The sequence below is a fragment of the Parasteatoda tepidariorum genome, chromosome 2, assembly GCF_043381705.1.
Source record: "Parasteatoda tepidariorum isolate YZ-2023 chromosome 2, CAS_Ptep_4.0, whole genome shotgun sequence".
In the NCBI taxonomy this organism is placed as follows: domain Eukaryota; kingdom Metazoa; phylum Arthropoda; class Arachnida; order Araneae; family Theridiidae; genus Parasteatoda; species Parasteatoda tepidariorum.
Window position 1 is genome coordinate 64930567 of NC_092205.1, and position 22705 is coordinate 64953271.

The 22705-nt window shown below is 29.2% G+C and overlaps 1 protein-coding gene across 1 annotated transcript in view; it reads left to right on the plus strand.

Annotated features, from left to right (window-relative positions):
* The window catches only part of LOC139427306 (uncharacterized), a 29991-nt gene extending 7817 nt beyond the window's left edge, over positions 1–22174 (plus strand). The window contains exon 2 of the mRNA XM_071188489.1: positions 21486–22174. Within this exon, the coding sequence (XP_071044590.1) occupies positions 21486–22174 (689 nt within the window). The remainder of the gene's footprint in view (positions 1–21485) is intronic.
* Positions 22175–22705: the final 531 nt, after the last annotated feature.

Consider the following 22705-nt stretch of genomic DNA (forward strand, 5'->3'; position numbering starts at 1 on the left):
TTCCAGAAACTTTTTATATAATGGTTTTTGGAAATTATTTCAGCTCTAGAAATTTTGAATTAACGCCGCAAAAATTTTAGGAACTGTATTGAAGGTTATGTTTTACACCAGAGACATTTTTCGAAGAATACCAATAAAATCTAATATTGAAGGTTTTAAAACAATGTCATTTTCCAAATATTTTCCAGATTTTTTCATTAGAGATCAATATTTAAAAAAATAACTTTACACCAATATATATTTTGGTGTTATATTTTCGTGCTTAGCAGCACTAGTTATAAAATTTAGAAGAAAAAAAAACCAAATTTAACATAACTTTCACCAGGGTAATAAGGCAAAAATATTTATAATTAACCTTTTTACCCAGATGGGACCCCAGTGTCTCGTTTATAAATGTTTTTTTCTTTCTCTCTACTTACAAGCAAAAATCTATTTTGCTATATTTCAATTATTAAGAACAGTCCAATGACTAAAAAGATTTGTTAGATTATCGCAATTATATTTGTACTAAAGTCCAAAACTCAGAAAAAAATTTTTTTGAATATTTTCCATTCATATGTAATAACTGATATCGTAAATTAAAAAAATTTCAAGGATAAGTAAATGTTTTGCTTTGCTCTAAATAGCTGAAAAAAAGTGCAAAAAACATTATTTATTGGAAGTGAGCAGCGTTTGTAAGATTTAATGTTTGATGCTGTGTTTTGTACGCTTAAGTTACTAAAACCCTCATTATACTATTTTTCACTTATTTTGACTCAAACTAATACAAAAAAAGAAATGAAAAAAGTATGAAAAATATGTTATAAGAAATTCTGTGTCAAAGGTTAACGTTAACTTTAGTATATTTTAATAATGATTAAAAAATAATGATATGCAGTTAAATTTTAAATATAATGACATAGTTCAAAACTAGTCAAGTCATTTTCGAGCAAGATCTATTGTGAAAGAAGAACTTTAAAGAACTCTGAGAATATATCCTTTAATTTAGTTGGAAGTATTTGCTCTACAATTCTTCGGGAAAGAGAGAAAGTCAAATGATTTTATCTGACAAATAAGCACTTTTTCTTTTCTTTGACAGAACTTGATAAGTCAGTATATTTTTTGGTTCTCGATAAAATCAATTGACCCAAAATTTTTCTCAAAGAGACTGCGAACTTCAAAGACATTATTAAAAAGGAAATATCGCAAGGAACACTTTAAGAACTTTTAGATTTGGAAATATCTCAAGGATTATTTTTTTTCCTTTGGGGATCATCAAAGATATATTGTCAACTTTTCTTTTAAATTATATTCAATTCTTAAAACAGTTAGTATAGTTTAAGGATAAAAAGTATTTAATGGTAAATAAATAATAATTACAGAAAGTGCATTGCAATTAATTCCTGAATAATTACGAACACTCAGGGTGAATCACTCGACACTCAGGACCCTTAGGGTGAATTCGCTCAAAATTTTATTACATGATTTTTACAGTAATATTTACGGAATTTCATCGATTCAGTAAACACACTGCGAACAATTACAGATAGAATTACGGTATAAAGCATCGGCAATTTGTTGGCATCATCCGTAAAATTCAATTTACTATAAAATATTACACAGTTATTTTTACAGTAATATTTAATTAAAGAGATTAAGTGATTTCAATATAATTATTATTGTACAAGTGACGGTATATCAAATTTTTGGCCCCGTAACATGTTCCGGTAAAATTTATTTTACTGTAAAAAGTACCGGTATTTTGCGTGCCCGTATTTTTTACAATCAACTAAGTACATGTACTAACACCCTGAGTACATGTACTTTTAAATGTAATATTTACAGGAATTGAATGATTGCAAAAGATTAATTAAGTCTGAAAAATTAAAATCGAAGTAAGAGTATTTCAGAGCTATTAGCACCTTGCATTGTCATGTGAGAAATGTTTGCAACTTCCTAATTGATAGATACAATTAAATAATTTAAAGTTATTTTTTAAAATAAATTAAAATTTTTAGCCAATTGTTATATTTTTATGATTTGACAAAATAATCAATTTTTAAAAGAGTTAATGAAGGAATTTAAGTGTTCATAAAACAAATTTTTTCTCTTTGTGTGAAGTCAAATTCATTATTGAGATGAATAATGCGTAAAAAAAATTACGGCCTATCACCCTAAATAGTTTTTGATCCAGTGATCGGATGATTTCGTTGTAGGACTCAATCTTAATGTTTTGAGGGGTTAACATCAAATATGCTTATTAATTAGTACGGGCGATATTTCAAGTCAAGAAATCAGGGACAAAAACGAATTTTCTAAGTGAACCTATCTTTTTTTTCAATGGATTAGAAATGATCGAAATTTTTTTTAATTGTGGGGTATACAATTTTTACATCATTTTAAAATTCGTAATTTTGCATGGCAAAATAGAAAATTTCAGGGGAAAAAACGTATTTTTAAAATTTGATTTTGCGGATTCGATCCAGATCTTAAAAGGGTGATAAAAAATAAAAGGGTACTAAATCCCTCTCAAAAAAGACAGTCATCCTAAAAAAGGCATTGCAATTCACAACGATATGCATTGTTTTAAGAAATTCAAGATATACAAAATTCTTAATATTATCATTAAAAAAATAGGTATTCAATGAGAAATATTTATTCCAAAAGCAATTCTTCAGTTAAATTCACACAGTCGGCTTCAAAATGAGGGTAATTCTCGAATTTTAAAATGTTGCTAATGGTTATGATGCATTTAAAATATCGGAATTTCAAAAACACTATCGAAATAGCTGAAAAATGAAAAGTGACTGTAATAGCCGTTGAAAAAGTAATTGGAAATTTAAGTAGATTTATGATTGAATGGTCGTGAATTGAGCACGTAATTAAAAGATAACTAAGATATTGGTATATACAAATCGAATAGCACCATAGCTGGCCATAACATCGTATTAAAAATATTGGAATAGAAATAAGAAAAACACGCTGGGATCACCGAGAAACGACAGACAGCTGCCAGAAAAACGATTCATAAGCGACTTGGATTAACGATTTGCTAATGCAAAAGTGTGACTCTTTAAATTCGACAAGCAAGCTTGTCGTAATAGCATTCGATAAGAATAATAAAAACCGAATGTAAATGGTCGAAACAATGGTCGAAAAACAATTCGGATTTATGACGGAGTCCTTGCGGGTCAAACGCGATTAAAAGTCATATATCAAATTCAAAACTCGTGTGTTGTAATAAGGAATTAAATAAATTGGATTTTAAAAGTCCATGCTAAAAGGGCTGTAAAAGGATAAATAAAAACCGAAAAAAGCTGTCTTTCAACGGTATGATACAATCGTCTCGAATTGAACTTGTCAAAACGTGACGCGTTAAAGCTTAAATTCAAACGTCGTAATAATATCGAATTAAAAAAAAGTAAAATTTTTATAAATCATGGGAAAGAGGCAAAAAATGATAAATAACTTCAGAAAAAACTTTTATCAAGTGGCGTTAAATTACAAAGGAATGGTCACGGATAGAACACTTCAAAAAAGAGATAACTCAAATTTGAATGTCGTAACTTCCAATCTGGGCAGCAGTACTCGTAGCGTATAACGACGTCATACTCGTAAATTTCCGTCCGCTGTATACCTTGACCCTGAGTTGAAGCGTGGAAGCAGATGTATTTTAAAAGTTGGGAGTCAAGAGTGACGACTTCGTGTAATTTTCTAGGTTTCGAATTTAAATTTTTAGGTGTAAATAACGACTAATGCCTGCTTATTTTGAAGCCTGAGTGGACCTCAATTTTGGTAGGCGTGTTTTTAAAAAATCAATGTGTGCTATTAAACTTTTTATGATAAAAAGAATTTTTTTTTATTTTACTACGTTTTATATATAATAAATTTTAATTAATAAAATAATTGTTTACCGTTTCATTTATTTAATTTTTGTCAATATATGTTTGCATTCAATCTTGTACAGTTTATTCAATTTTTTTTTTATTTTCTATTAGTTAAAGAAATACTCAGTGAATTTCATCTTAGTAAATTTACAATGCTTCACACATATATTTAATATGAAAACATTTGAAATTAGTATGCAAAAACACTTTAAGTTAGAATATTTTTTGAATGTAATGTAAATATTTTTTACACGGATCAATTAATATGGTATTTTTAATGTGACTTTTGTATTATTAAGTTAAATTGAACTTTTAATAGTTATTCTAAACTCTTATATATTTAATACTTTCTGTAAGACTGCAAAAAGTGAAGAGAAATATAAATTCAGACTCTAGGTCCTACTTATCAAAGTGTCTGACTTCATGTGGTAGGAGAGCCACGTGTCAGATAGGTCCAATATAAATCATATCTATCAAATAAGTGCTTGACATGGTTTAGCTTTTTTTTTTCTTTTGAGTCTTAGCTTTTCATTTTTGGCTAAAAACCAACAAACAATAATATGCGGTGTTATAATACAATAATGAATAAATGACTGGTTTGAGGTTTCAGGATCGTAAAATTCGTATTGACATGTAGAAGACAAACTTCTTAATGGAAACAGGTTGAAGGCAAATAAAGAATAAAAACATTTCTGTTCTGATTTTTTTAATAAAGTTTAAAATCTGTATACATTAATTAAGTGAACAACAAAGTGAACTGAAAAATGATATTTATTTTTGCGATTCTTTTTGAAAAAGTTGTCTAACAGTGCTTCTTTATTAGAGTTCAACAATATCTTTTCTAGAATTTTTTAGTGTTTGGAGAGTTTCCTTTAAGCAAAAGTAAAGAGAAATGTTTTTCAAGAAGTTGTTTAGGATTATAATATCAGAGATTTTTTAATTTCAATTCTAGTTGTTTCTCCTTTTGTTTTGGTTATAATTAAGCACAAAAGTCTTTTAAGTTTAATTAATATTTTCCACAGAACAAAAACAAAGGAATTAATTAAAGTCAAGAGAGCAAATAAACATAAGAAAGGAAATCTTTCGCTTAAAAAAGCAATGTTCTGTATTTTTATAGCAATAAAGAAACTAAAGACTTTCACATTTTTTTTAATGTGAAAAGGTACTGAACTGTAAGGTTATAGGATAACTTTGTTTTCATTAAATTAGCATCATATATGTATGAAAAATAATTTTATCTCGTTTACTATTATTATTCAAAAACAGGAACTTTAGCTTGCGATTAAATTGAAGTGCTGTTCATGTTTGTATTTCTAGCATTTTACCAAATTATTGGAATATATATGAAAATGCATACTGAAAAATAAATAAAAAATAGTCTGTGGTGCACTAGAATATAGAGGACAGGAACATGATATGTCTAAACCAATTTTCTTGACATTAATCTCTTAGGTGCAGGAGTAGATATTCTGTTTGGTTTATCTCCCGAACGTGGAACCCTCTGGGTTTATTCCTTTTAATTGCTTGGTAATTTCATCAACTCACTGAAAGGATGTTGTAGTTGTAGTTCATTTACGTCACACTAGAGCTGCACAATGGGCTATTGGCGACTGTCTGGGAAGCATCCCTAAAGATGATCCGGAGGCATTCAATTACAATTTTGATCCTCTGCAGAGGGGACTGAAAGGATGAAAAGGTGAGTCCTCTTTGCCCAGTTAGGGAGCCCCAGACCTGTTGCCCTTAGACATCGGGTATACTGAAGAAATATACTACTTTTAGTACAAAACTGTTAAAAATCAGAATGTAAATATAGTACACGATCATATAATACACATTGGATATTTTAGCAAAACTATTATGTAGTTTTTTTGCTATAAAAAACTGTTAAACTGTTGTTTTATACTGTTAAAAGCAGAAATCGTCGCTTATGGAAGATTAGTACTTTTTTTGTTTTTCTAAAACATGTGCTGAACAATGGGCAATTACAAACGTCCCTGAGGATGATCCGAAGACATGGCATAATAACTTTGATCCTCTAATCAACCACTTTGGCAGCCCCTCTACCGGTGATTTTTTTATCGAAGAGTTTTGTGAGGTTCAATAACATGCACACTTAGTTCCTTTGAGGGGTGATTACAAAGCTCACAAAAAGTGTTCCTTGGGATCACTTCTTGGAATCGAAGTGATTATACATGAGCACTCACTGAACACGGCCAGTAATGTTTGACTTCAATGATCAATTGGAACCCGTGAATTACGATCAGTTCAATGTCTGACTGTTGCTCATAGAAGTTAAAAAAAGAATGAGATTTCGTCAACAATCAACACACTTTTATGGTGATAGATAATCCCGGTAAAGTAAAACTGTACAACAACAGGGGCATTAAATGTTGGCACAGATGGGGCACAGATGTTTTTGAAGCAAAACAGGCGAGAAAACAGTTTTTGTCTCTTATCTAATTACTATTTCATAAGAAACAATAAATCGAATTTAAAAATACGAACAAAAATAAATCAAAATTGCAAGAAGTACAAGCGAATTCCGTGTAGACAGTTTTCTCAAGCTACAAGTGTCAGCATTAAAAGAGAAAAAATCCCACACAGCCACTTTGCTTTTTTTGGCGACTTAGTCCATTTTTCTCATATTAAATATATTGTCTTATCAAGTTCTGTCGACTCTTGTCACTAGCTCATTAAAGGAATTCCATTATTATTAATAACAAATTAAGATTTGTCTGCACTCATAAAAATGAAATTTTAACTTGTCTAATCATACACTGTCCAGTCACATTAATGTGACCACATATCAAAAGTATTAACCAGGCGTCTGCTGCGGAGACCCTTGGGCAGCACCTTTCGCTGAACCGCTGTTGAGGATGCACTCTTNACAACAGGGGCATTAAATATCTCACAGATGTTCTTGAAGCAAAACAGGCGAGAAAACAGTTTTTGTCTCTTATCTAATTACTATTTCATAAGAAACAATAAATCGAATTTAAAAATACGAACAAAAATTAATCAAAATTGCAAGAAGTAGAAGCGAATATCGTGTAGACAGTTTTCTCAAGCTACAACAAGTGTCAGCATTAAAGGAGAAAAAATCCCAAACAGCCACTTTGCCTTTTTTGGAGACTTAGTCCATTTTTCTCATATTAAATATATATCTTATCAAGTTCTGTCGACTCTTGTCACTAGCTCATTAAAGTAATTCCATTATTATTAATAACAAATTAAGATTTGTCTACACTCATAAAAATGCAATTTTAACTTGTCTAAACATACACTGTCCAGTCACATTAATGTGACCGCATATCAAAAGCATTAACAAGGCGTCTGTTACGGAGACTTTTGGACAGCACCTTTCGCTGAACCGCTGTTGAGAATGCACTCTTGGTAGCCCTGTTACGTTTTGAAATAAGAATTGGATAGATTTTGTATAATGGAGAGTTAGGTGAAAGCGTTTTATTTTGTCTCCAATAACTTTTGACTCATACATTGGAACTCGAGTTTATGTTTTAGAAATATGTTGCAATTTTGTATTTTCTTTTAAGAATTTTTGTTTTAATAAAATATAGGAGTGGAAGAAATAGGGTATATTTCTTGCCGTACTCAACAAGCCCCTTGGTTCATCTGGGCGGTCAGTTGCACGTCTATTTTCCCGAGCGCATCTCCTTAGCCTTCGTTCACCTCTGTTATCTATAGCCCGTGGTGCACCACATGTGCCATGCCATTGATTTTGGATAGTGCCATTTTGCTATGCATGGTATACTTTTACCACGGCGGCATGCTGTTCGCATGCCGCCGTGGTAAAAGTTCATAAATTTAGTTCATATAAAAGTTCACAAAATTAGCCGTTTCCGTCACATTAATGTGACTGAACTGTATATTTATTTAGGTTCAAAAAAGTTTCTTTTAAACAAGTGTTTCTACAAAATTATTGAAATTGGACATCTGTGTATAAATATAATCTTTGCTTTCTAAACATCAAAACAAAATTAAGTTTTAATTTATTTTACAATAATTATGCAAACCAAAGACTTTTATATATGTTCTGGTACACAATTACTTAAATTTGACATCCGCAAATAAAATTAAAATTTTCTTGCTAAATATCAAAATATAATTATGCTTTAATTAGTTTTAAATTAATTGTGCAAGACCAAAGTTCTTGATATAAGCGAAAATAAAATGCCCCTATTCTAAAAATTAACATATTTTGTTGTTCATATTTCGCTAGCGTATTTTATTGTTTATGTATTGTTTGCACAGTAATTTAATAACGAATCTTTGGCTTACATTTCATAATCTCAGAACGATACAGTGATTTAAAATGAATAATATCTTTAACCCAAACTTCAGTTAAATACAAAATTTTTAAAACATCAAAAGTGTATGTAACATCAAAAGTGTAATGCATGAACAAATTTTGAATCACTTAATTCTAATTTCAAACTGCAAAATGTTTATTTGTTCTGAATTATTATGCATATTAATATACCTTGCCTCAAAATTCGTTTGCAATTTAGAAAAGGTTTATGATAAGAAAGAGATAAATATTAAATGCAGAATTTTAATTACGAGTTTTGAAATAACACTGCAACAGCGTCACGTGAATCTAGTGTCGAAAATGAAATAAACAGCATAGATTATTAACACAAAAGAGATAAGTTTTGAAACCAAAATCAGCTAAACTGAAAATAAAATATTTTTGGACTGGAATGAAAACTAATAGGCTTTGTTTAATGCGTTCCGCAGTGAAGTAAAATATAATTATTTTAATTTTGGCTGTTTCTCAAAGACTTTAAATTTTTTATTACCATTGCTATCTGTTTGTAGTAAACTATTACTTCACGCCTATTTTCTTAAAATAAGCGATACAGTGTGCCATGAAAAGATTCTTCCTTTGCTTTGTGGTAAAAATTAAATTAAACAGTTGCATATTTTATGAGATTTTGAGACGGCGTATTTACGAATGGTAAAATTTCAAATTGAAGAAACGAACGAGATCATGAAGTAATTTTAACAAGTCATTTTTATACAGTGTTTTCATTTCAATTTATGCATGAAAACATATTGTTTATTAAATAATAAAACTTAATTAATTTAATGGAGTCAAAACTGGAAATTTGAATGTTCCTCATACAAAAATATATTATAGTATGCATGATTTAAATAAGTCATTTCATTCAAAATTATTTATTAGTACATGCTTAAACATTTGCTGTGACGTAAAAATTGCCAAATATTTAAAAAAAAAGATTTTTTTTCACTTTCTTATTTATTTATTATATTTCATTTATTTATTTATTTATTTTAAAAAAATAAATAAATTTGTTTTGCCTCACTGATTCTATATGAAACTAACACTAGAGAACAAATTTCTGATGCATTTATACAAATGCTTGATCTTGCCTGATTTGGGTGTGGGGATTTCAAATCAGAAGTTAGTTTTCCTCCTTAAGCTTCAGATTTTTCTTTAAATGACAATTTTAGCCTGTTTTTAACGTAATGTACAAGTTTAAAAACGTTATATATAACAAGGAGTCTCATAAATGTCGCGACTAACTTTCAAGGGAGTTAGGCCACTGCATAAGAATCCATACCTGGGAATAAAATCATGCGCTTTCCTATTATGACTTGTTTATGACTTCCTATGCACCCACGTTCATAATGCGAATTCCTGGTCATGGGTTCCTATACAGTTATAATTCTGATGACGTGCCCTAACTCTTATAGAAATTTGTCACAACATTTATGTTACTCCCTGATACTTATAACGTTTTCAAATTGCACATTTCAAAAAATAATGGATTAAAAATGTCAACCAAACTATCAAAAAAATATAGATATGATAGAGGATTCGATTGTAGGTTTGAAATCAAGGATACAAAAGTATCTAAGATCTGTAAAAAAATATTCATGAAAGAAAAGGAAAGAAAAGAAAGAAATGTTCCCCAGTGTAATTATTATTAGATATTTGATAGGAAATACAATAATGTTATTAGTATCAAAAGTGGTGACATGCGAACTTAAAAAAGAATTTATGATTAATATCTGTTTTTTATTATTAATATCCTTTCTAATTTTAAAAATTTTAATTAGTTTTAGCAAATTCGAAGTGAGAAGGAAAACTTTGTTTAATGTCCTCTCAAATGAAGCAATATGACATACTAATTTCCATTTTATATTGTGGAAAGGGTTGCTTATTTCGCTGCATAGTTTTTAAACGAATGGAATGTATTTCATGATATATCATGGCGGCCACTAAATATAGCTAACTAACACTCCCTGGACGTGTATGTGCAATTATGGGGGTTAGGGCTTCCAACTAAGAACCCAGGGGTGCTTGGTTCGAATCTTGATGTCAGCCAGCAAGCATCTCTCTCTTCCTTCATCTCACTTTGGAACAATGCATTTTGCTCAAAATTAAGTATATGTTGTCTCAATTGCAGATCATATCTTGTACTCTATATTAATAGTCAATACACGGTACCATTAATATTCTTTTTGAGACATCTGTATAATTTAAGCTATTTATTCAGTCTCCTTACTCTTAACATAATATGATATTGAAAATCTACCTTCCTTGACTTTTGCTATTTAATAATAAAGAGTGTACACTTCGACTGATGTCAGTTTTGAAAACATTGAATGAAGTGCAACGAAGACAAGAGTACCTATCAGGCAACGACATTTCAAATCAATGAAACTGGCGACTATAGCCATTGTAATAACTGCGTCTCAAATGTAATTTCTTAAGTAAAGACAGCTAACATAATGGTTAAAAATATAGTAAATAATTTAAATAATTCGGTAAAAACGTTTCAATTCTGATTGATAAAAAAGAATTTTCATTTTTATTTTTTTCAAACCATGTATCAAAGTGTGCTGCTTTATTTACAAATGACTATATTTTATGGATCTTTTAGCTCAAAAAATTATTATTTTTTAAATAGTATTTTGTGAAATATAAGGCTCTGTAAGAAATTTTTACTGTTAAATTTGTTTTCATATTTACAATTAAAATAAATCTATCCAGCAAAAAACCGAGAAATTGAAGTTTCATAGAAATGCAAAAGATATTCAAAGAAAGTAAAGCACCTTAGATTGTTCTTTTAAATCCAGGTAGAAAGCAATAGTGAACACTTTTATAGTTTGAAGAGGTTTTTCTCCCCAACTTTGTACTTGTATAAATCTTTGAATTACTGACAGTTCGAATCGCGTTTCCAAAAGGCTTTAAAAGAAAGAGTTTTCTTTTTTTCTTCTTCTTCAAATCTCAGTCGTGCACCACGTGTTGTGTTAAAGAATGAAGATAGTCTCAGGTGGAAAACATATTTATTTATGGATTCAGGTCAAACGCATGGTAAATCTTTCAAGGTGTTCAAATCTCGGATGCTGCATTAAGGGAGCTTAACATTTTGGAATTTCAGTACGTAAAATACAATGAAAGTGATCTAAGGTAAGTTTTTATATATGATATAGTTCAACAAGAACTGAATAAATAGCCAAATTAAATATTTTATTTTGTTCCCCACGATTGTTATTTTCGTCTTACGTAAGTTCATGAAGTGAGGAGGAAGCCATGGCTATGCAAGAACTGCTACATAATTGATAAATAATATCTCATTCTATTTAAGTACAAATGTATTAAACATGTAACAAATTTGCCTTCCGCAGGGAGAAAAAGCAGGGAGATGTACATGAATATGTAACATAACAGATAAAAAAAATCAAAGCATGTAGGAAAAATGTATAATGATTGTTTAAAATGAAAGTAGTCATCATCGAATGCTGCCAAATGATAATACGTTAGCTATCTGCAGCTTAAATTATCAATTAATAATGAATTTTAAATAGAATTGTTAGCAAAAACAGACAGCTTAAAATATAACGGGTGAGAAATGATCGTAAGAAGTACTCGATTAAATAAGTTAAAAAATGAAATGTAAAAAGAAATGGGCAATATTTTATTCAAATTTAATGTAGAGGTGTGTTAAGAATTGAAATCTTTTAGGTGAGCCGAAATAAATGATTAAATATGCCAGAATATGATTTCAATACGACATTTTTTTAAATAGCATTGGAAAAGCTATTAAAATTGAAAGATCTTCCAAAAGTATGATTTAGAGCCCGTGACTATCTTTGGCACAGGAAAAAAAATAATAATTAAAGTAAAGTAAAGTATTTCTATTGGTAAGAAGATTTTTTGAGCTAGTTGGCTCCACCATCTGCTCACTGCACTCAACAAAAAACTCGAACTCTCTTCAATTACTCACAGAATACTTATTCATTTTAATTTAGATTTATACGTATTTTGATAATCCATTGAAAAAAGAACATTTGTTGAAATTTTTGTACTCCTTTGATAAAGCTTTAAAAATATTCAAAGTATGCATCTACAGAACTCAATCATTTATTTATAAATTCATTCAATTTATACACATTTGAATCAATTTATGGGGATAACTATTTCATTTAAATGCATTTTAATTTCTCCTTTAAATTATATTTGATGTAAAAAATTTCATGGAATTTCCCAGTCTATACAGTTATGAATTTCAGTGACGGACGATACAACACTTCTGCTCCTTTTATTCTTGCAAAAGCATTTAGAAACGTAAAAAAAAGAAAAATATAAGAAAATCAAAAATATTACTAAAAAATGAAGTAAAAAAGGAAGTAGTATACCATAAAATTATGCTTTATTATTGGGCAAGGCATTTTTATCTGATCTCCGTTGATTGTACGCATTTCTCTGCCGCGTTAGCTATTAATCGAATTACTATGATATAAAGCTTTAAATTACCTGCATAAATTTATAAACGTTCAAAGAAATTTTTATCCGTTTCATTATCTAGCGTTATTGAAACATTTTATTTTAGTTCGGTTTTATAAGTATTTCGTAAATCATTTGATATAAAGAGTTCCTTTGATGAAAATTTTTGTATTCTTTTGATAAAATTCTAAAAATTTTCAACTAATCATTTATCAACATTTTACTCAATTGAATCAATTTATAGACATATCTATTTGATTTAACTACATTTTAATGCTAATTTTAAATTACATTTGAAATAAATGATTCATAGAATTTCCAAATATTATGATTTTGTTATGAATTATGAATTAATTGTGAATTAATTACTTATGAATTTCACTGCTTAAGGAAACAACATTTTTACGTTCTTTATTCTTACAGAATCTAGTAAAAATGCATAAAAAGAAAGAAATATAATAAGTGATTCATAGAATTTCCAAATGTTATGAAATAAATGATTCATAGAATTTCTAAATATTACAAATTTATTATGAATTATGAATTAATTAATTATGAATTTCACTGCTTAAGGAAACTTTTACGTTCTTTATTCTTACAAAATCTAGTAAAAATGCATAAAAATAAAGAAATATAATAATGCATAGGTAAATAAGAAATTAAAAATGATATTAACAAACAAGATAAAAAAATGATAATATACCAGTATAAAGTTGCAATAATGAGTAAGGTATGGTATCTCTAACTAATTTCTGTGAATTATCTCCATCTTTCCTCAGTGTTAATTTTTAATCAAATTATCGAAATATATAGTCCTAAATTACCTGCTCAAATTTATAATTGTTCGATTAAATTTTAATCAACTTCATTTAACTGCGCTATTGAAACGAAAATTAGGATAGGTTTGGTTTTTGACCCCAAGAAGTTCGGTCGTTTTTGTTGCCGACACAAGGAAATATTATTCAAGTTTTTTGTGACTCCATATATGTTAGTGTTTCACATTATATGAATATTAAAAATCTAAAGGTGCAGTATCAAAACAGTATTTCTTTCTCGTTTACGGTAAGTAAACATGACTTATTCATCCGATTAATATGAAATAATCTTTGAAACATTCAAGGAACACAACAAGGAATTTAATTGATTAACTATGTAGAATAAAATTCGGAAATGAAGTAAACAAAATGGCTAGAAAACTACAGTGAAACATTAACATTACAAGAAAATATTATTAATAGTAGAAGAAAAAAAACCTAAACGAAGCAGTATTAATTTTTGCTTTATATTTCTAACACTACATTTTTTAAATAATAATTTTAAGCAATTATATTACTAAAAAATATTGAAATGAGATAAATGACTTTTTTCTGTTAAAAAATAAATCTGATAATTTTCCGACTAATATATGCTTTGAAACAGCTGTCCAAAAATAATTCGGTGCAGTCATTTAGTAATAGAAAATGATATTTCTATTTTGTGGATCTAATTTTAATGAATATAATATGCTAAGAAGAATTTAGTTAAATTAAAACTCATTGAGAACACAAAAGTTGAAAGGGAGAAAAATGTAAGATGGATAGCAGAAGAAGTATAACAGGATATAGTATAACAGAACAGTTAACAAAATATTGTATATAAATACCAAATAATAACTGCAAGACTTTACTCTTCATCCAGTGATTTAGAATAAAATAATATCATTCACTTAACTTAAAGTATTTTACTTTATTTTATTTTATATAACGTTTTAAAATATGAACCCAATCTTGAGTTCAACTAATGCTCAGTGTTCAATGTTCCACCAATGGTTAACTCCGTAGTCTAGTTATTTTAAATACATTCCAGAAGACAAGGAAGCTCCTGGATCAACTATTGAGAGAAATATGCCTTCATAGAAGACTGTTTTATGGTACTAAACCGCATTTGCATCGCATGGAGAGAAAAACCACGAAAACCTCCCATGTATAGCCTAACGGCAAGGGGACTCTAGAGAGTTAATTTTATTTTAGTATATACCACTGAAGATATTTTGAGTCAACACTGAAGTGGGTGCAAGAGATTCGTATCGCCCTGCAACCGCTGGGATTCGAACTCGGATCACCAAATTGGGAGAAGAGTGCTCTACCACTTGAGCCACCACAGCACTAATTTGAAGTATTGAAATATGATAACTTACTTGATAAACTTGAACTCGATAAACTTAAACTTGCTTAAAACTTATTTTTATTTCCAGAAAAAGGAAAGATTGATTTAAACAAAGGTTCTGCTCCATGGTACGAAACTTTTTATTGAACTCTCTCCAAATGTCTTCAGTTTTTGAAAAGTTTACTGCATACTTTTAACGGTTGTCGAGTGTTTAACGGTTAAATTTTCAATTAATTCTGGTGAAGTAATTTTTTATATTATAATATTTTTTTTCTCAATACTTTAAATGCCTTTCAGAAGCCTAACAAGAAGCTAAAGAAGACTAAAGCTAAAATCTTAAATCAAAAATACTATACATGATTATACTTTCATACAGTAGGAAAGATTTTCTTTTTCGTCGTATACCTTGTTAGGAAGTGGGGGTGCGATTATTCCTGTTTTTCAGTGGCGCCATCTATGGCCAGGAATTTGACTTCTGCCACGCCATTCACACAACCACAACCGTTTATAGGGTTGGTTACATTCACACACAGAGGAGAAAGGACATAGAACACACAGACAGAGAAAGAAATATCCATACCTTGCCCGGGATTTGAATCCAGGACCTTTCTGATGAGAGGACAATTCCTTGCCCCCTACACAGGCCGGTTGGCAGAAGGAAAGATAACAACTGCATATGGCTTGATCATTCTACATAAATGAACCAAACAAATTCTCAATTTCCAAATTCATTCTATACATTTTTAATTTGAGGAAAAAGTGACCAGAAATGTCGATGCCGCTGTGGAAAATATTTTTTATATTAAAAAGAAAAATATGTCTTCAAAACTTGAATTCTACACAAAATTGTTTATTTATAACAAGAGGACACGGAGAGAATGTCTCCACCTTTTTTCTTCGGAAGAAAAACAATTAAAACTTTTCAGCTTGTTTTCGAACGACATTGTCAGAACATTTTTCAGTGCTTTTTGGGTCCGCAAAGCTCCTCGATGCAGAATTGTTTCAAATAGAATGTTTAGATTAAATAAAATTGCTTTCAGTTTCTGAATATTTATACATTTTAAAATATAATATAATAAATAATAATTTTTTCTTGCATATAAATAGAGTAATATTCAACAGAATAAGAAGTAAATGTTGAAGTAAACTGAGTAAAATATCTATCATAATAAAAGCACCAGTAAAAAAACAATAAATATATTTTTAACTCACGCAAATTAAATGAAATTAAATAAAAAAGAACGAAAAACAGTGTATTATCAGGAAATTCATAATTTTCTATCTATAATTTAATTGTTACAAAGTTTAATCATTTCATTTTAAATAAAATTATTTTTTTAGAGTCTGCTTAAATTGTTTGTCTGCCTCAAAAAGAAACAGATTTGTAAAGTCAAAGAGAATCCAAATTTAGATAATTAATAGAAAAGGAAGAAGTTAATTAAATGTTGATTAGAAATTTGATGTAAAAAAAAACAACGATAATATGTTTCGAATTGAAAAGCAAAAATCAATATTTCGTGTTGATATGAAGGAAAAAATCTTGGGTATTTTCGGAAATGAAATGCTATAATTTATTTTCCTTGAAGTGTTTTTGAATCCACAAATTCCATGAAATAGGAAGAAACAGCAATCGGAAGAAACAGCAATCAGTTTCAAAAATTAAAATAAGGTAAACAAAATTTAAATGTATTTACGAGATATAAACATTATTTATTTGTTTGGCTCAATTTATATTTTATTACAAATTTTTCCACCTGAAATGGAAAATGATTTCTTATAACACGAGAAATTAACAGGGAGGCTGCTTTGATTAAAAATCAGTATTTCGCTAAATAGAATTTAAAACACTAATTTATTTAATCTACTACTTATAATTCCTGTTAAAACTTATAAATAATGCTAATAAGCTTTACACAAGTTCTCATCGTTTATTCATTCTACTACACAAAGAAAAATTAAAAAACAATGCATACAAAGTTTTTTAATTAATTAGCAGCACATAAAATCTTGCCTCATTTAACACTCTTACATGGAAACTGTACAGAGTACAGTTCCATGTAAAAAACAAGTACAGGGTATAAAACTTAAAGTTTAATAAATTATAAATTCAATTATTACATATTAATATTATACTATTAAAATTAGTATTGTATAAATTCCAATTCGAATCTATACAGTATTAATTTTTTTTAGAAAACGTTTTAAATATAATCATTAATTTTATTGTAAAAAGTGTTTTCAAACAATAAGTAACAAAAATGAAATTCCATACGATACTAAAAATTGTTTTAGAGGAGTTTTAAATATTTGTTTAAAGTTTACTATAACAAAACATTTTTTTTTTTTTTATAAATTGGTTTTATTTAGTTTGGAAGTAAACTGAGATGTATTGGCTTATTTCTAATATTTATCAAAATCACTGGTTAGATGTCTGTAGCATCTAACATTTTAAGCTTTCTTCGACATCAGCAGTGTGTTTCATTTAATATTAATATAGTGAATGAAATATATACTATGTAGGAAAGAGTTCAGCTAACATTTAATATACTGCAAAAAAATCCGTATTGAATTACGGTATAAAGTACCGGCCCTTTGGGTGTTCATCCGTAAAGTCCACTTTTATGTTAACTTTTTTTTTACCGTAAAATTAATTTTTACCGTTAAGTTATTTCCCTTAAAATTAATTTCACCGTAAGATTCAATTTATATGAAGGTATTAAACTGTAATTTTTATGGTAATATTTATTTAATTTGAGTGATTCGGTGATTTCGAGGTGATTATTGCTATAAAAATTACGGTATTACAGTTTACTTGTCCTTTAACATATTTCAGTAAAAATGGATCTTACGGTATTTTACAGTGCCTGCACACTGAGTGCATGTAGTTATTACGGTAATTATATCTTAATGTTTTTACGGTGTAAAAGGGTAAGTAAACTGTAAAATAGTAACCAAAAAACAACATTAAATGCGTGTATTTTTTCTTTAACAAGAATTCCACAATTTTTTTTTTATAAAGTGCCGAAACCATTGTGATAAAATTTTTACCTAAAGTCTTTTGCTACATTCTAATGGTTTTATGATACATAAAAGCATTTCTGAGAATTATTGGAAGTAAACCAAACATCGGTGGTTCTGGTAATAATTTGATTGAAACCTTCGCGCAATATGAGATCACCATGCACAAAGGACTAGATTTTACATTTTCGTATAGTCAATATTTTATGATATCAATAATTATTGTTTCACCGAACCAAACTTTTGATCAAATAATTCTGCACTTTATTTCCTGAAATATTTTCTTTTCTCTTGTTTTGTTAGATTCTCTCGATAGCATCGCAGATGCGTAAAAAAAATATATATATTGAAATTGAAAATTATGTTGTTTCAGATGAGGAAACTAATTTTTCTAAAATATAAACGACACATTTTGTTTTCTACTGATAAAATTGCTTGCTTCGTTTCCTTTAGATTTACAAGTTACAAATAGTTTTAACTCTTCACTCAATCACTTTAATCCCGCCATATTTAAAACACTTTAATTCCGCAAAAAGATCAGTATTCTAGTATTTTGCTAGATTCTCCTAATAACATCGCAGATGCCTTGAAAAAAACATTAATTTGAAAATTATATTTCTTCATGTGAGAAATATTACTTATCTAAAATATAAAATATATATATTGTTTTTTATTGGCGAAACTGTTTGCATCGCTTTCGTTAAAGCTAATAAGTTAATAGTTTTCAAATAAAATACTACCAACGCGTTCGCCTTCCAATGAGGTGAACCGGGACTTGATTCCGGCGATGGCTGGTCGATACGAATTCCACATCTGGCTTGCACCGACCACAGTGCTGATATGAAATATCCTCAGTGGTAGATGGATCATGGGTTAGAAGTCCCCTTGTGGTCAGGCTAACCGTGGGAGGTTCTCGTGGTCTTTCTCTCCATGTAACGCAAATGCGGGTTAGTTCCTTCAAAAAATCCTCCACGAAGGCAAATTTCTCCCAATAATTATCTAGGAGTTCCCTTGTCCTCTGGATTGGGCTCAAAATTACAAGGCTACGTAGTTGAACATCAGTAGTAGTAAACCTAAAAATTGGGTCGGCTGTTCAACGACGGTTATAAAATAAAATAAAATAAAGCAGCACTTCTGCAATTATTTTCCCACATCCGAAATTACTACCTCAAATATTTTGTATTCTGGTATTTTGATAGATTCTCGTGATTACATCTTAGATGCCTTGACAAAAAAATATTAAAATTAAAAATTATGTCGTTTCATTTTACAAAAACAATTTTTTTCTAAAATATGAACAATATTTCGTAATTCTTTATAAGCAATATATTTTATTTTTTATTGGTAAACTTAATTGCATCGCTTTATTTAAAACTAATAAGTTACTGATGGTTTTAAAAGCAAAATACTGACATCCACATTTTCTAGTTTTCATAATAAAGTAGCCCTCAGATGATTTACATATTATAGGGCACAATTTTGAGAGTAATTCCTTTGGTCGGCAAAATGATTTCATCATTTACAATATTGCCCTCAATCAAATGTGAGGAATCCTAAATTGGTACTTTCGAAACGATGACGTGATTTGAATTACTGATGAGGCCTTAGGATAACGATCCATTTTCGAATCTTCCTTCAAACGGACTTAATATATATTTTACCTTAATGGAAGAGTTTTGGAGATATTACAGAATAAAAAAAATAACTAAAAATATTGGTTCATCAACATATATTTTAAGTGATTCATAATTCTTTTAGTGAACATTTCTACAGCAATTTTTTTTAATTTTTTTAACTGCTTTTTCTTCCTTATGTTCGTAAAGTTCTTATGTCTAAAAAGTTAAAACTTTTCACAATAGATGCTTAAAAATAATACTTAAAATTTTCAGTCGCAATAGTATAACAAATAAAGGCCTTTACACAAAAGCTAATATCCCATCCTTTAATGAAGAAATTTTAAAACGAAGATGAAGATGATTCGGTCATATACTAAGAACATATAGAATTAATCCTGCCCATGGCTAACTGACGGAAAGAGAAAAAGAGGGAGACTGGGAATAGCAAGGCAAAGAGGCATTAAGTAAGATCTTAGTAGAGTAGGGTTATCTGGATAGGAAGATGCGCGTTACCTGGCCAAAGACAGGAGTGTGTGGAGAAAAAGAATCGAGGCCTTATACGCATGTTCGGCGCAAAGAGGATAAGTAGCTTAAAAAGATGAAAAATGATCATACAATTTCGTAATAAAATGTTCGTGAAAATTCTTTTTCCATTATGATAAGTTTCTTGAGAAAAGCTATGGAAAAGTGTGTCATAATTTATATCATTTAAATAACTAAAGTCTAGTAGAAGTTTGACGCAAACTTTTTCATATAGTTCAAAAAAATAGAAGCAAAAATAACGCGGCTCACTAGTCAAAATTTACCTATTAAAACTTAATAAAAAATGTAGAAAAAAGTTTTTACGATCATGGAAAATATGTAATAATTATTTTTTTAAAGATTAGATTCAACATCAAAAATCTATCTTTAAGAGTTAATCTATCTAATAATTTAATTCATTTTTTTAATTTACAATTATTTTTTCAAAAAAAGTATGATTAAAGCTTGAGGTTAATTATCGTTTTATGAAATATTATTTTAACGATTCAAAATGTCAGCCTGAGGATTTTAGTTCATAAAATGACAATAATTGAGCAATGGATAAGACATTGAAAAAAAATTTATTAAAAATAAGAAATAAAAGTAAGACTAAATGGGATTTTATCACCAAAACCCATTCATCATTTTCGGATATGTATATATTCTTAAAATCTAACAATAAACAAGAGAAATTAAAATTTTTTTTGAAGTGCAAAACCACGTTGTAATATTTTATTTAAAAGTTTCAAAGAATCAGTCTGATTTATTTTAGTTCATTAGATGACATTGTTAGTGCAGTGAACGAAAAGAAAAGATTTGAAAAATATAAACTAAATCAAAAATATAACTAATAATAATTTATATTTATTCGAGAAACCTCATGCATCATTTATCTGAAGTTTAATGAATAAAAATTGGCAATAAATGTAAAAAAAAATTAAGATTATTAAAATAAGTGCAATTACCTTGTCGAATATTTTTAAATTGCATCTATAACTCTTTTTTTTTCTCTTACTTTTATCACTGCTGTTTACGAAAGAACTATCTAAAATTTATCATTTGTGGCTACAATCTTAAAATTTTTCTTCAGATTCCTTTTTTTTTAATTTTCTTTTTTAAAAAGATGAGTCTTATACTCCTGTTTTACAAAAAAAAAATAATAATTTTTGCAAAATATGAAATACACTCATTTATAGCTATTGTTATTGAAGAATCGATGACAATTGTCTTTGTAAATTCATATTTATATTTTTCAAACATTTTTTCCAACATTTTTCGTGAATTTCTCTCTGAACACATAATAAAAAGTTTATAAATGGTAAAATATATATATAACTGTTATTTTAATAAATTTATTACGATTGCAAACTTCGGGCTTTATGAAATTTGCTAATTTAAAATCTAAATTATGGCATGTTAACAAATAAAAGTTGAATAAAATATGTTTACTTTATGTCAAATATTTAAATATTGAAAAAAAATAAGCAAATAAATGTTGATTAAAAGTATTTTTATCTTCTTATAGTCGCTAATATTCATNAGACCAACTTCCACCAACGGGAAAACTAGATCCCCGGCTCTCGCGGACGACAGAGAACCAAGGGGTGGAGCTGTGTCGTCTTTTTGTTCGCGACAAGGAGAGTGCGACTCAATTTTTAATCGATACAGGTGCTGAAATTTCCGTGATTCCACCACAACCAAAAGAAAAGCGGTCTGTTGCGAAGCTGGAACTTTTCGCTGCAAATGGAACCAAAATTAAGACTTATGGACAAAAATTACTAAATTTGGATTTAGGACTAAGAAGATCATTCAATTGGCCTTTCGTGATAGCTGACGTAAATAAACCAATAATAGGTATTGACTTTTTGTCTCACTTTCACCTTTTGGTTGACAGTAAAAATCGTAAATTAATCGATGGAATCACTTCATTGTCCTCTATTGGTGACCCGGGCTACGGTGCGGTTTCGCCAACATTAAACACAGTACAAAATCAGTACGAAGCCATCCTCAAAGAATTTCCAGACCTCTTGCGCCCAACACTCGCCTATAATAAAATCAAGAGTCACAACATCGCACATTTCATTGAGACTAAAGGTGCTCCTGTTACAGCCAGAGCCAGAAGGCTATCCGCAGAAAAACTAAAAGCAGCAAAAGCTGAATTCGATTTTATGTTGCAACAAGGTCTTTGCAGACCATCCAAAAGTAGTTGGGCCAGTCCTCTACAAACATAAAAAAAATGGATATTCAAATCTCACGAAACTTTCTTCGTTTTTGACGAAACATTTTTCTTGATATATGCTCCGAGTGATCATTTTGTCAGAGTGCCTTTCGACTATGGCCGTTTCTTCAAGGAAATGGATTTCGTCAAAAGTAAAGAAATATTTCGTCCTCCTATTTATTTTCAAGATAAATAAATAAAAGGAAAGAAAGAAAAATTAAAAAAAGAAAGCAAAAGTACGTCACCCTTCATGTCCTCGTAGCGTCCCATGGTATCTAAAGGGTAGCATTGTTGACTGCTTTTCCGAGGGCACGATATAGTTGGATCAGCATCAACCCTACAATTCAAAAACGACAGTTAGAACAACGAGATAAATTTCACCTATGCCTGAAGCGGGATTCAAACCCAGGATCTTCCTGGTATGAGGTCAACTTCTTGATCACAGTACACCCAGACAACTTATATCGTCATTCAACTTAACAACCTCCCTCTATGCACTGCGATGTGGTTCGTAGTTAAGGAAACATTTTTGTCATACATTTAA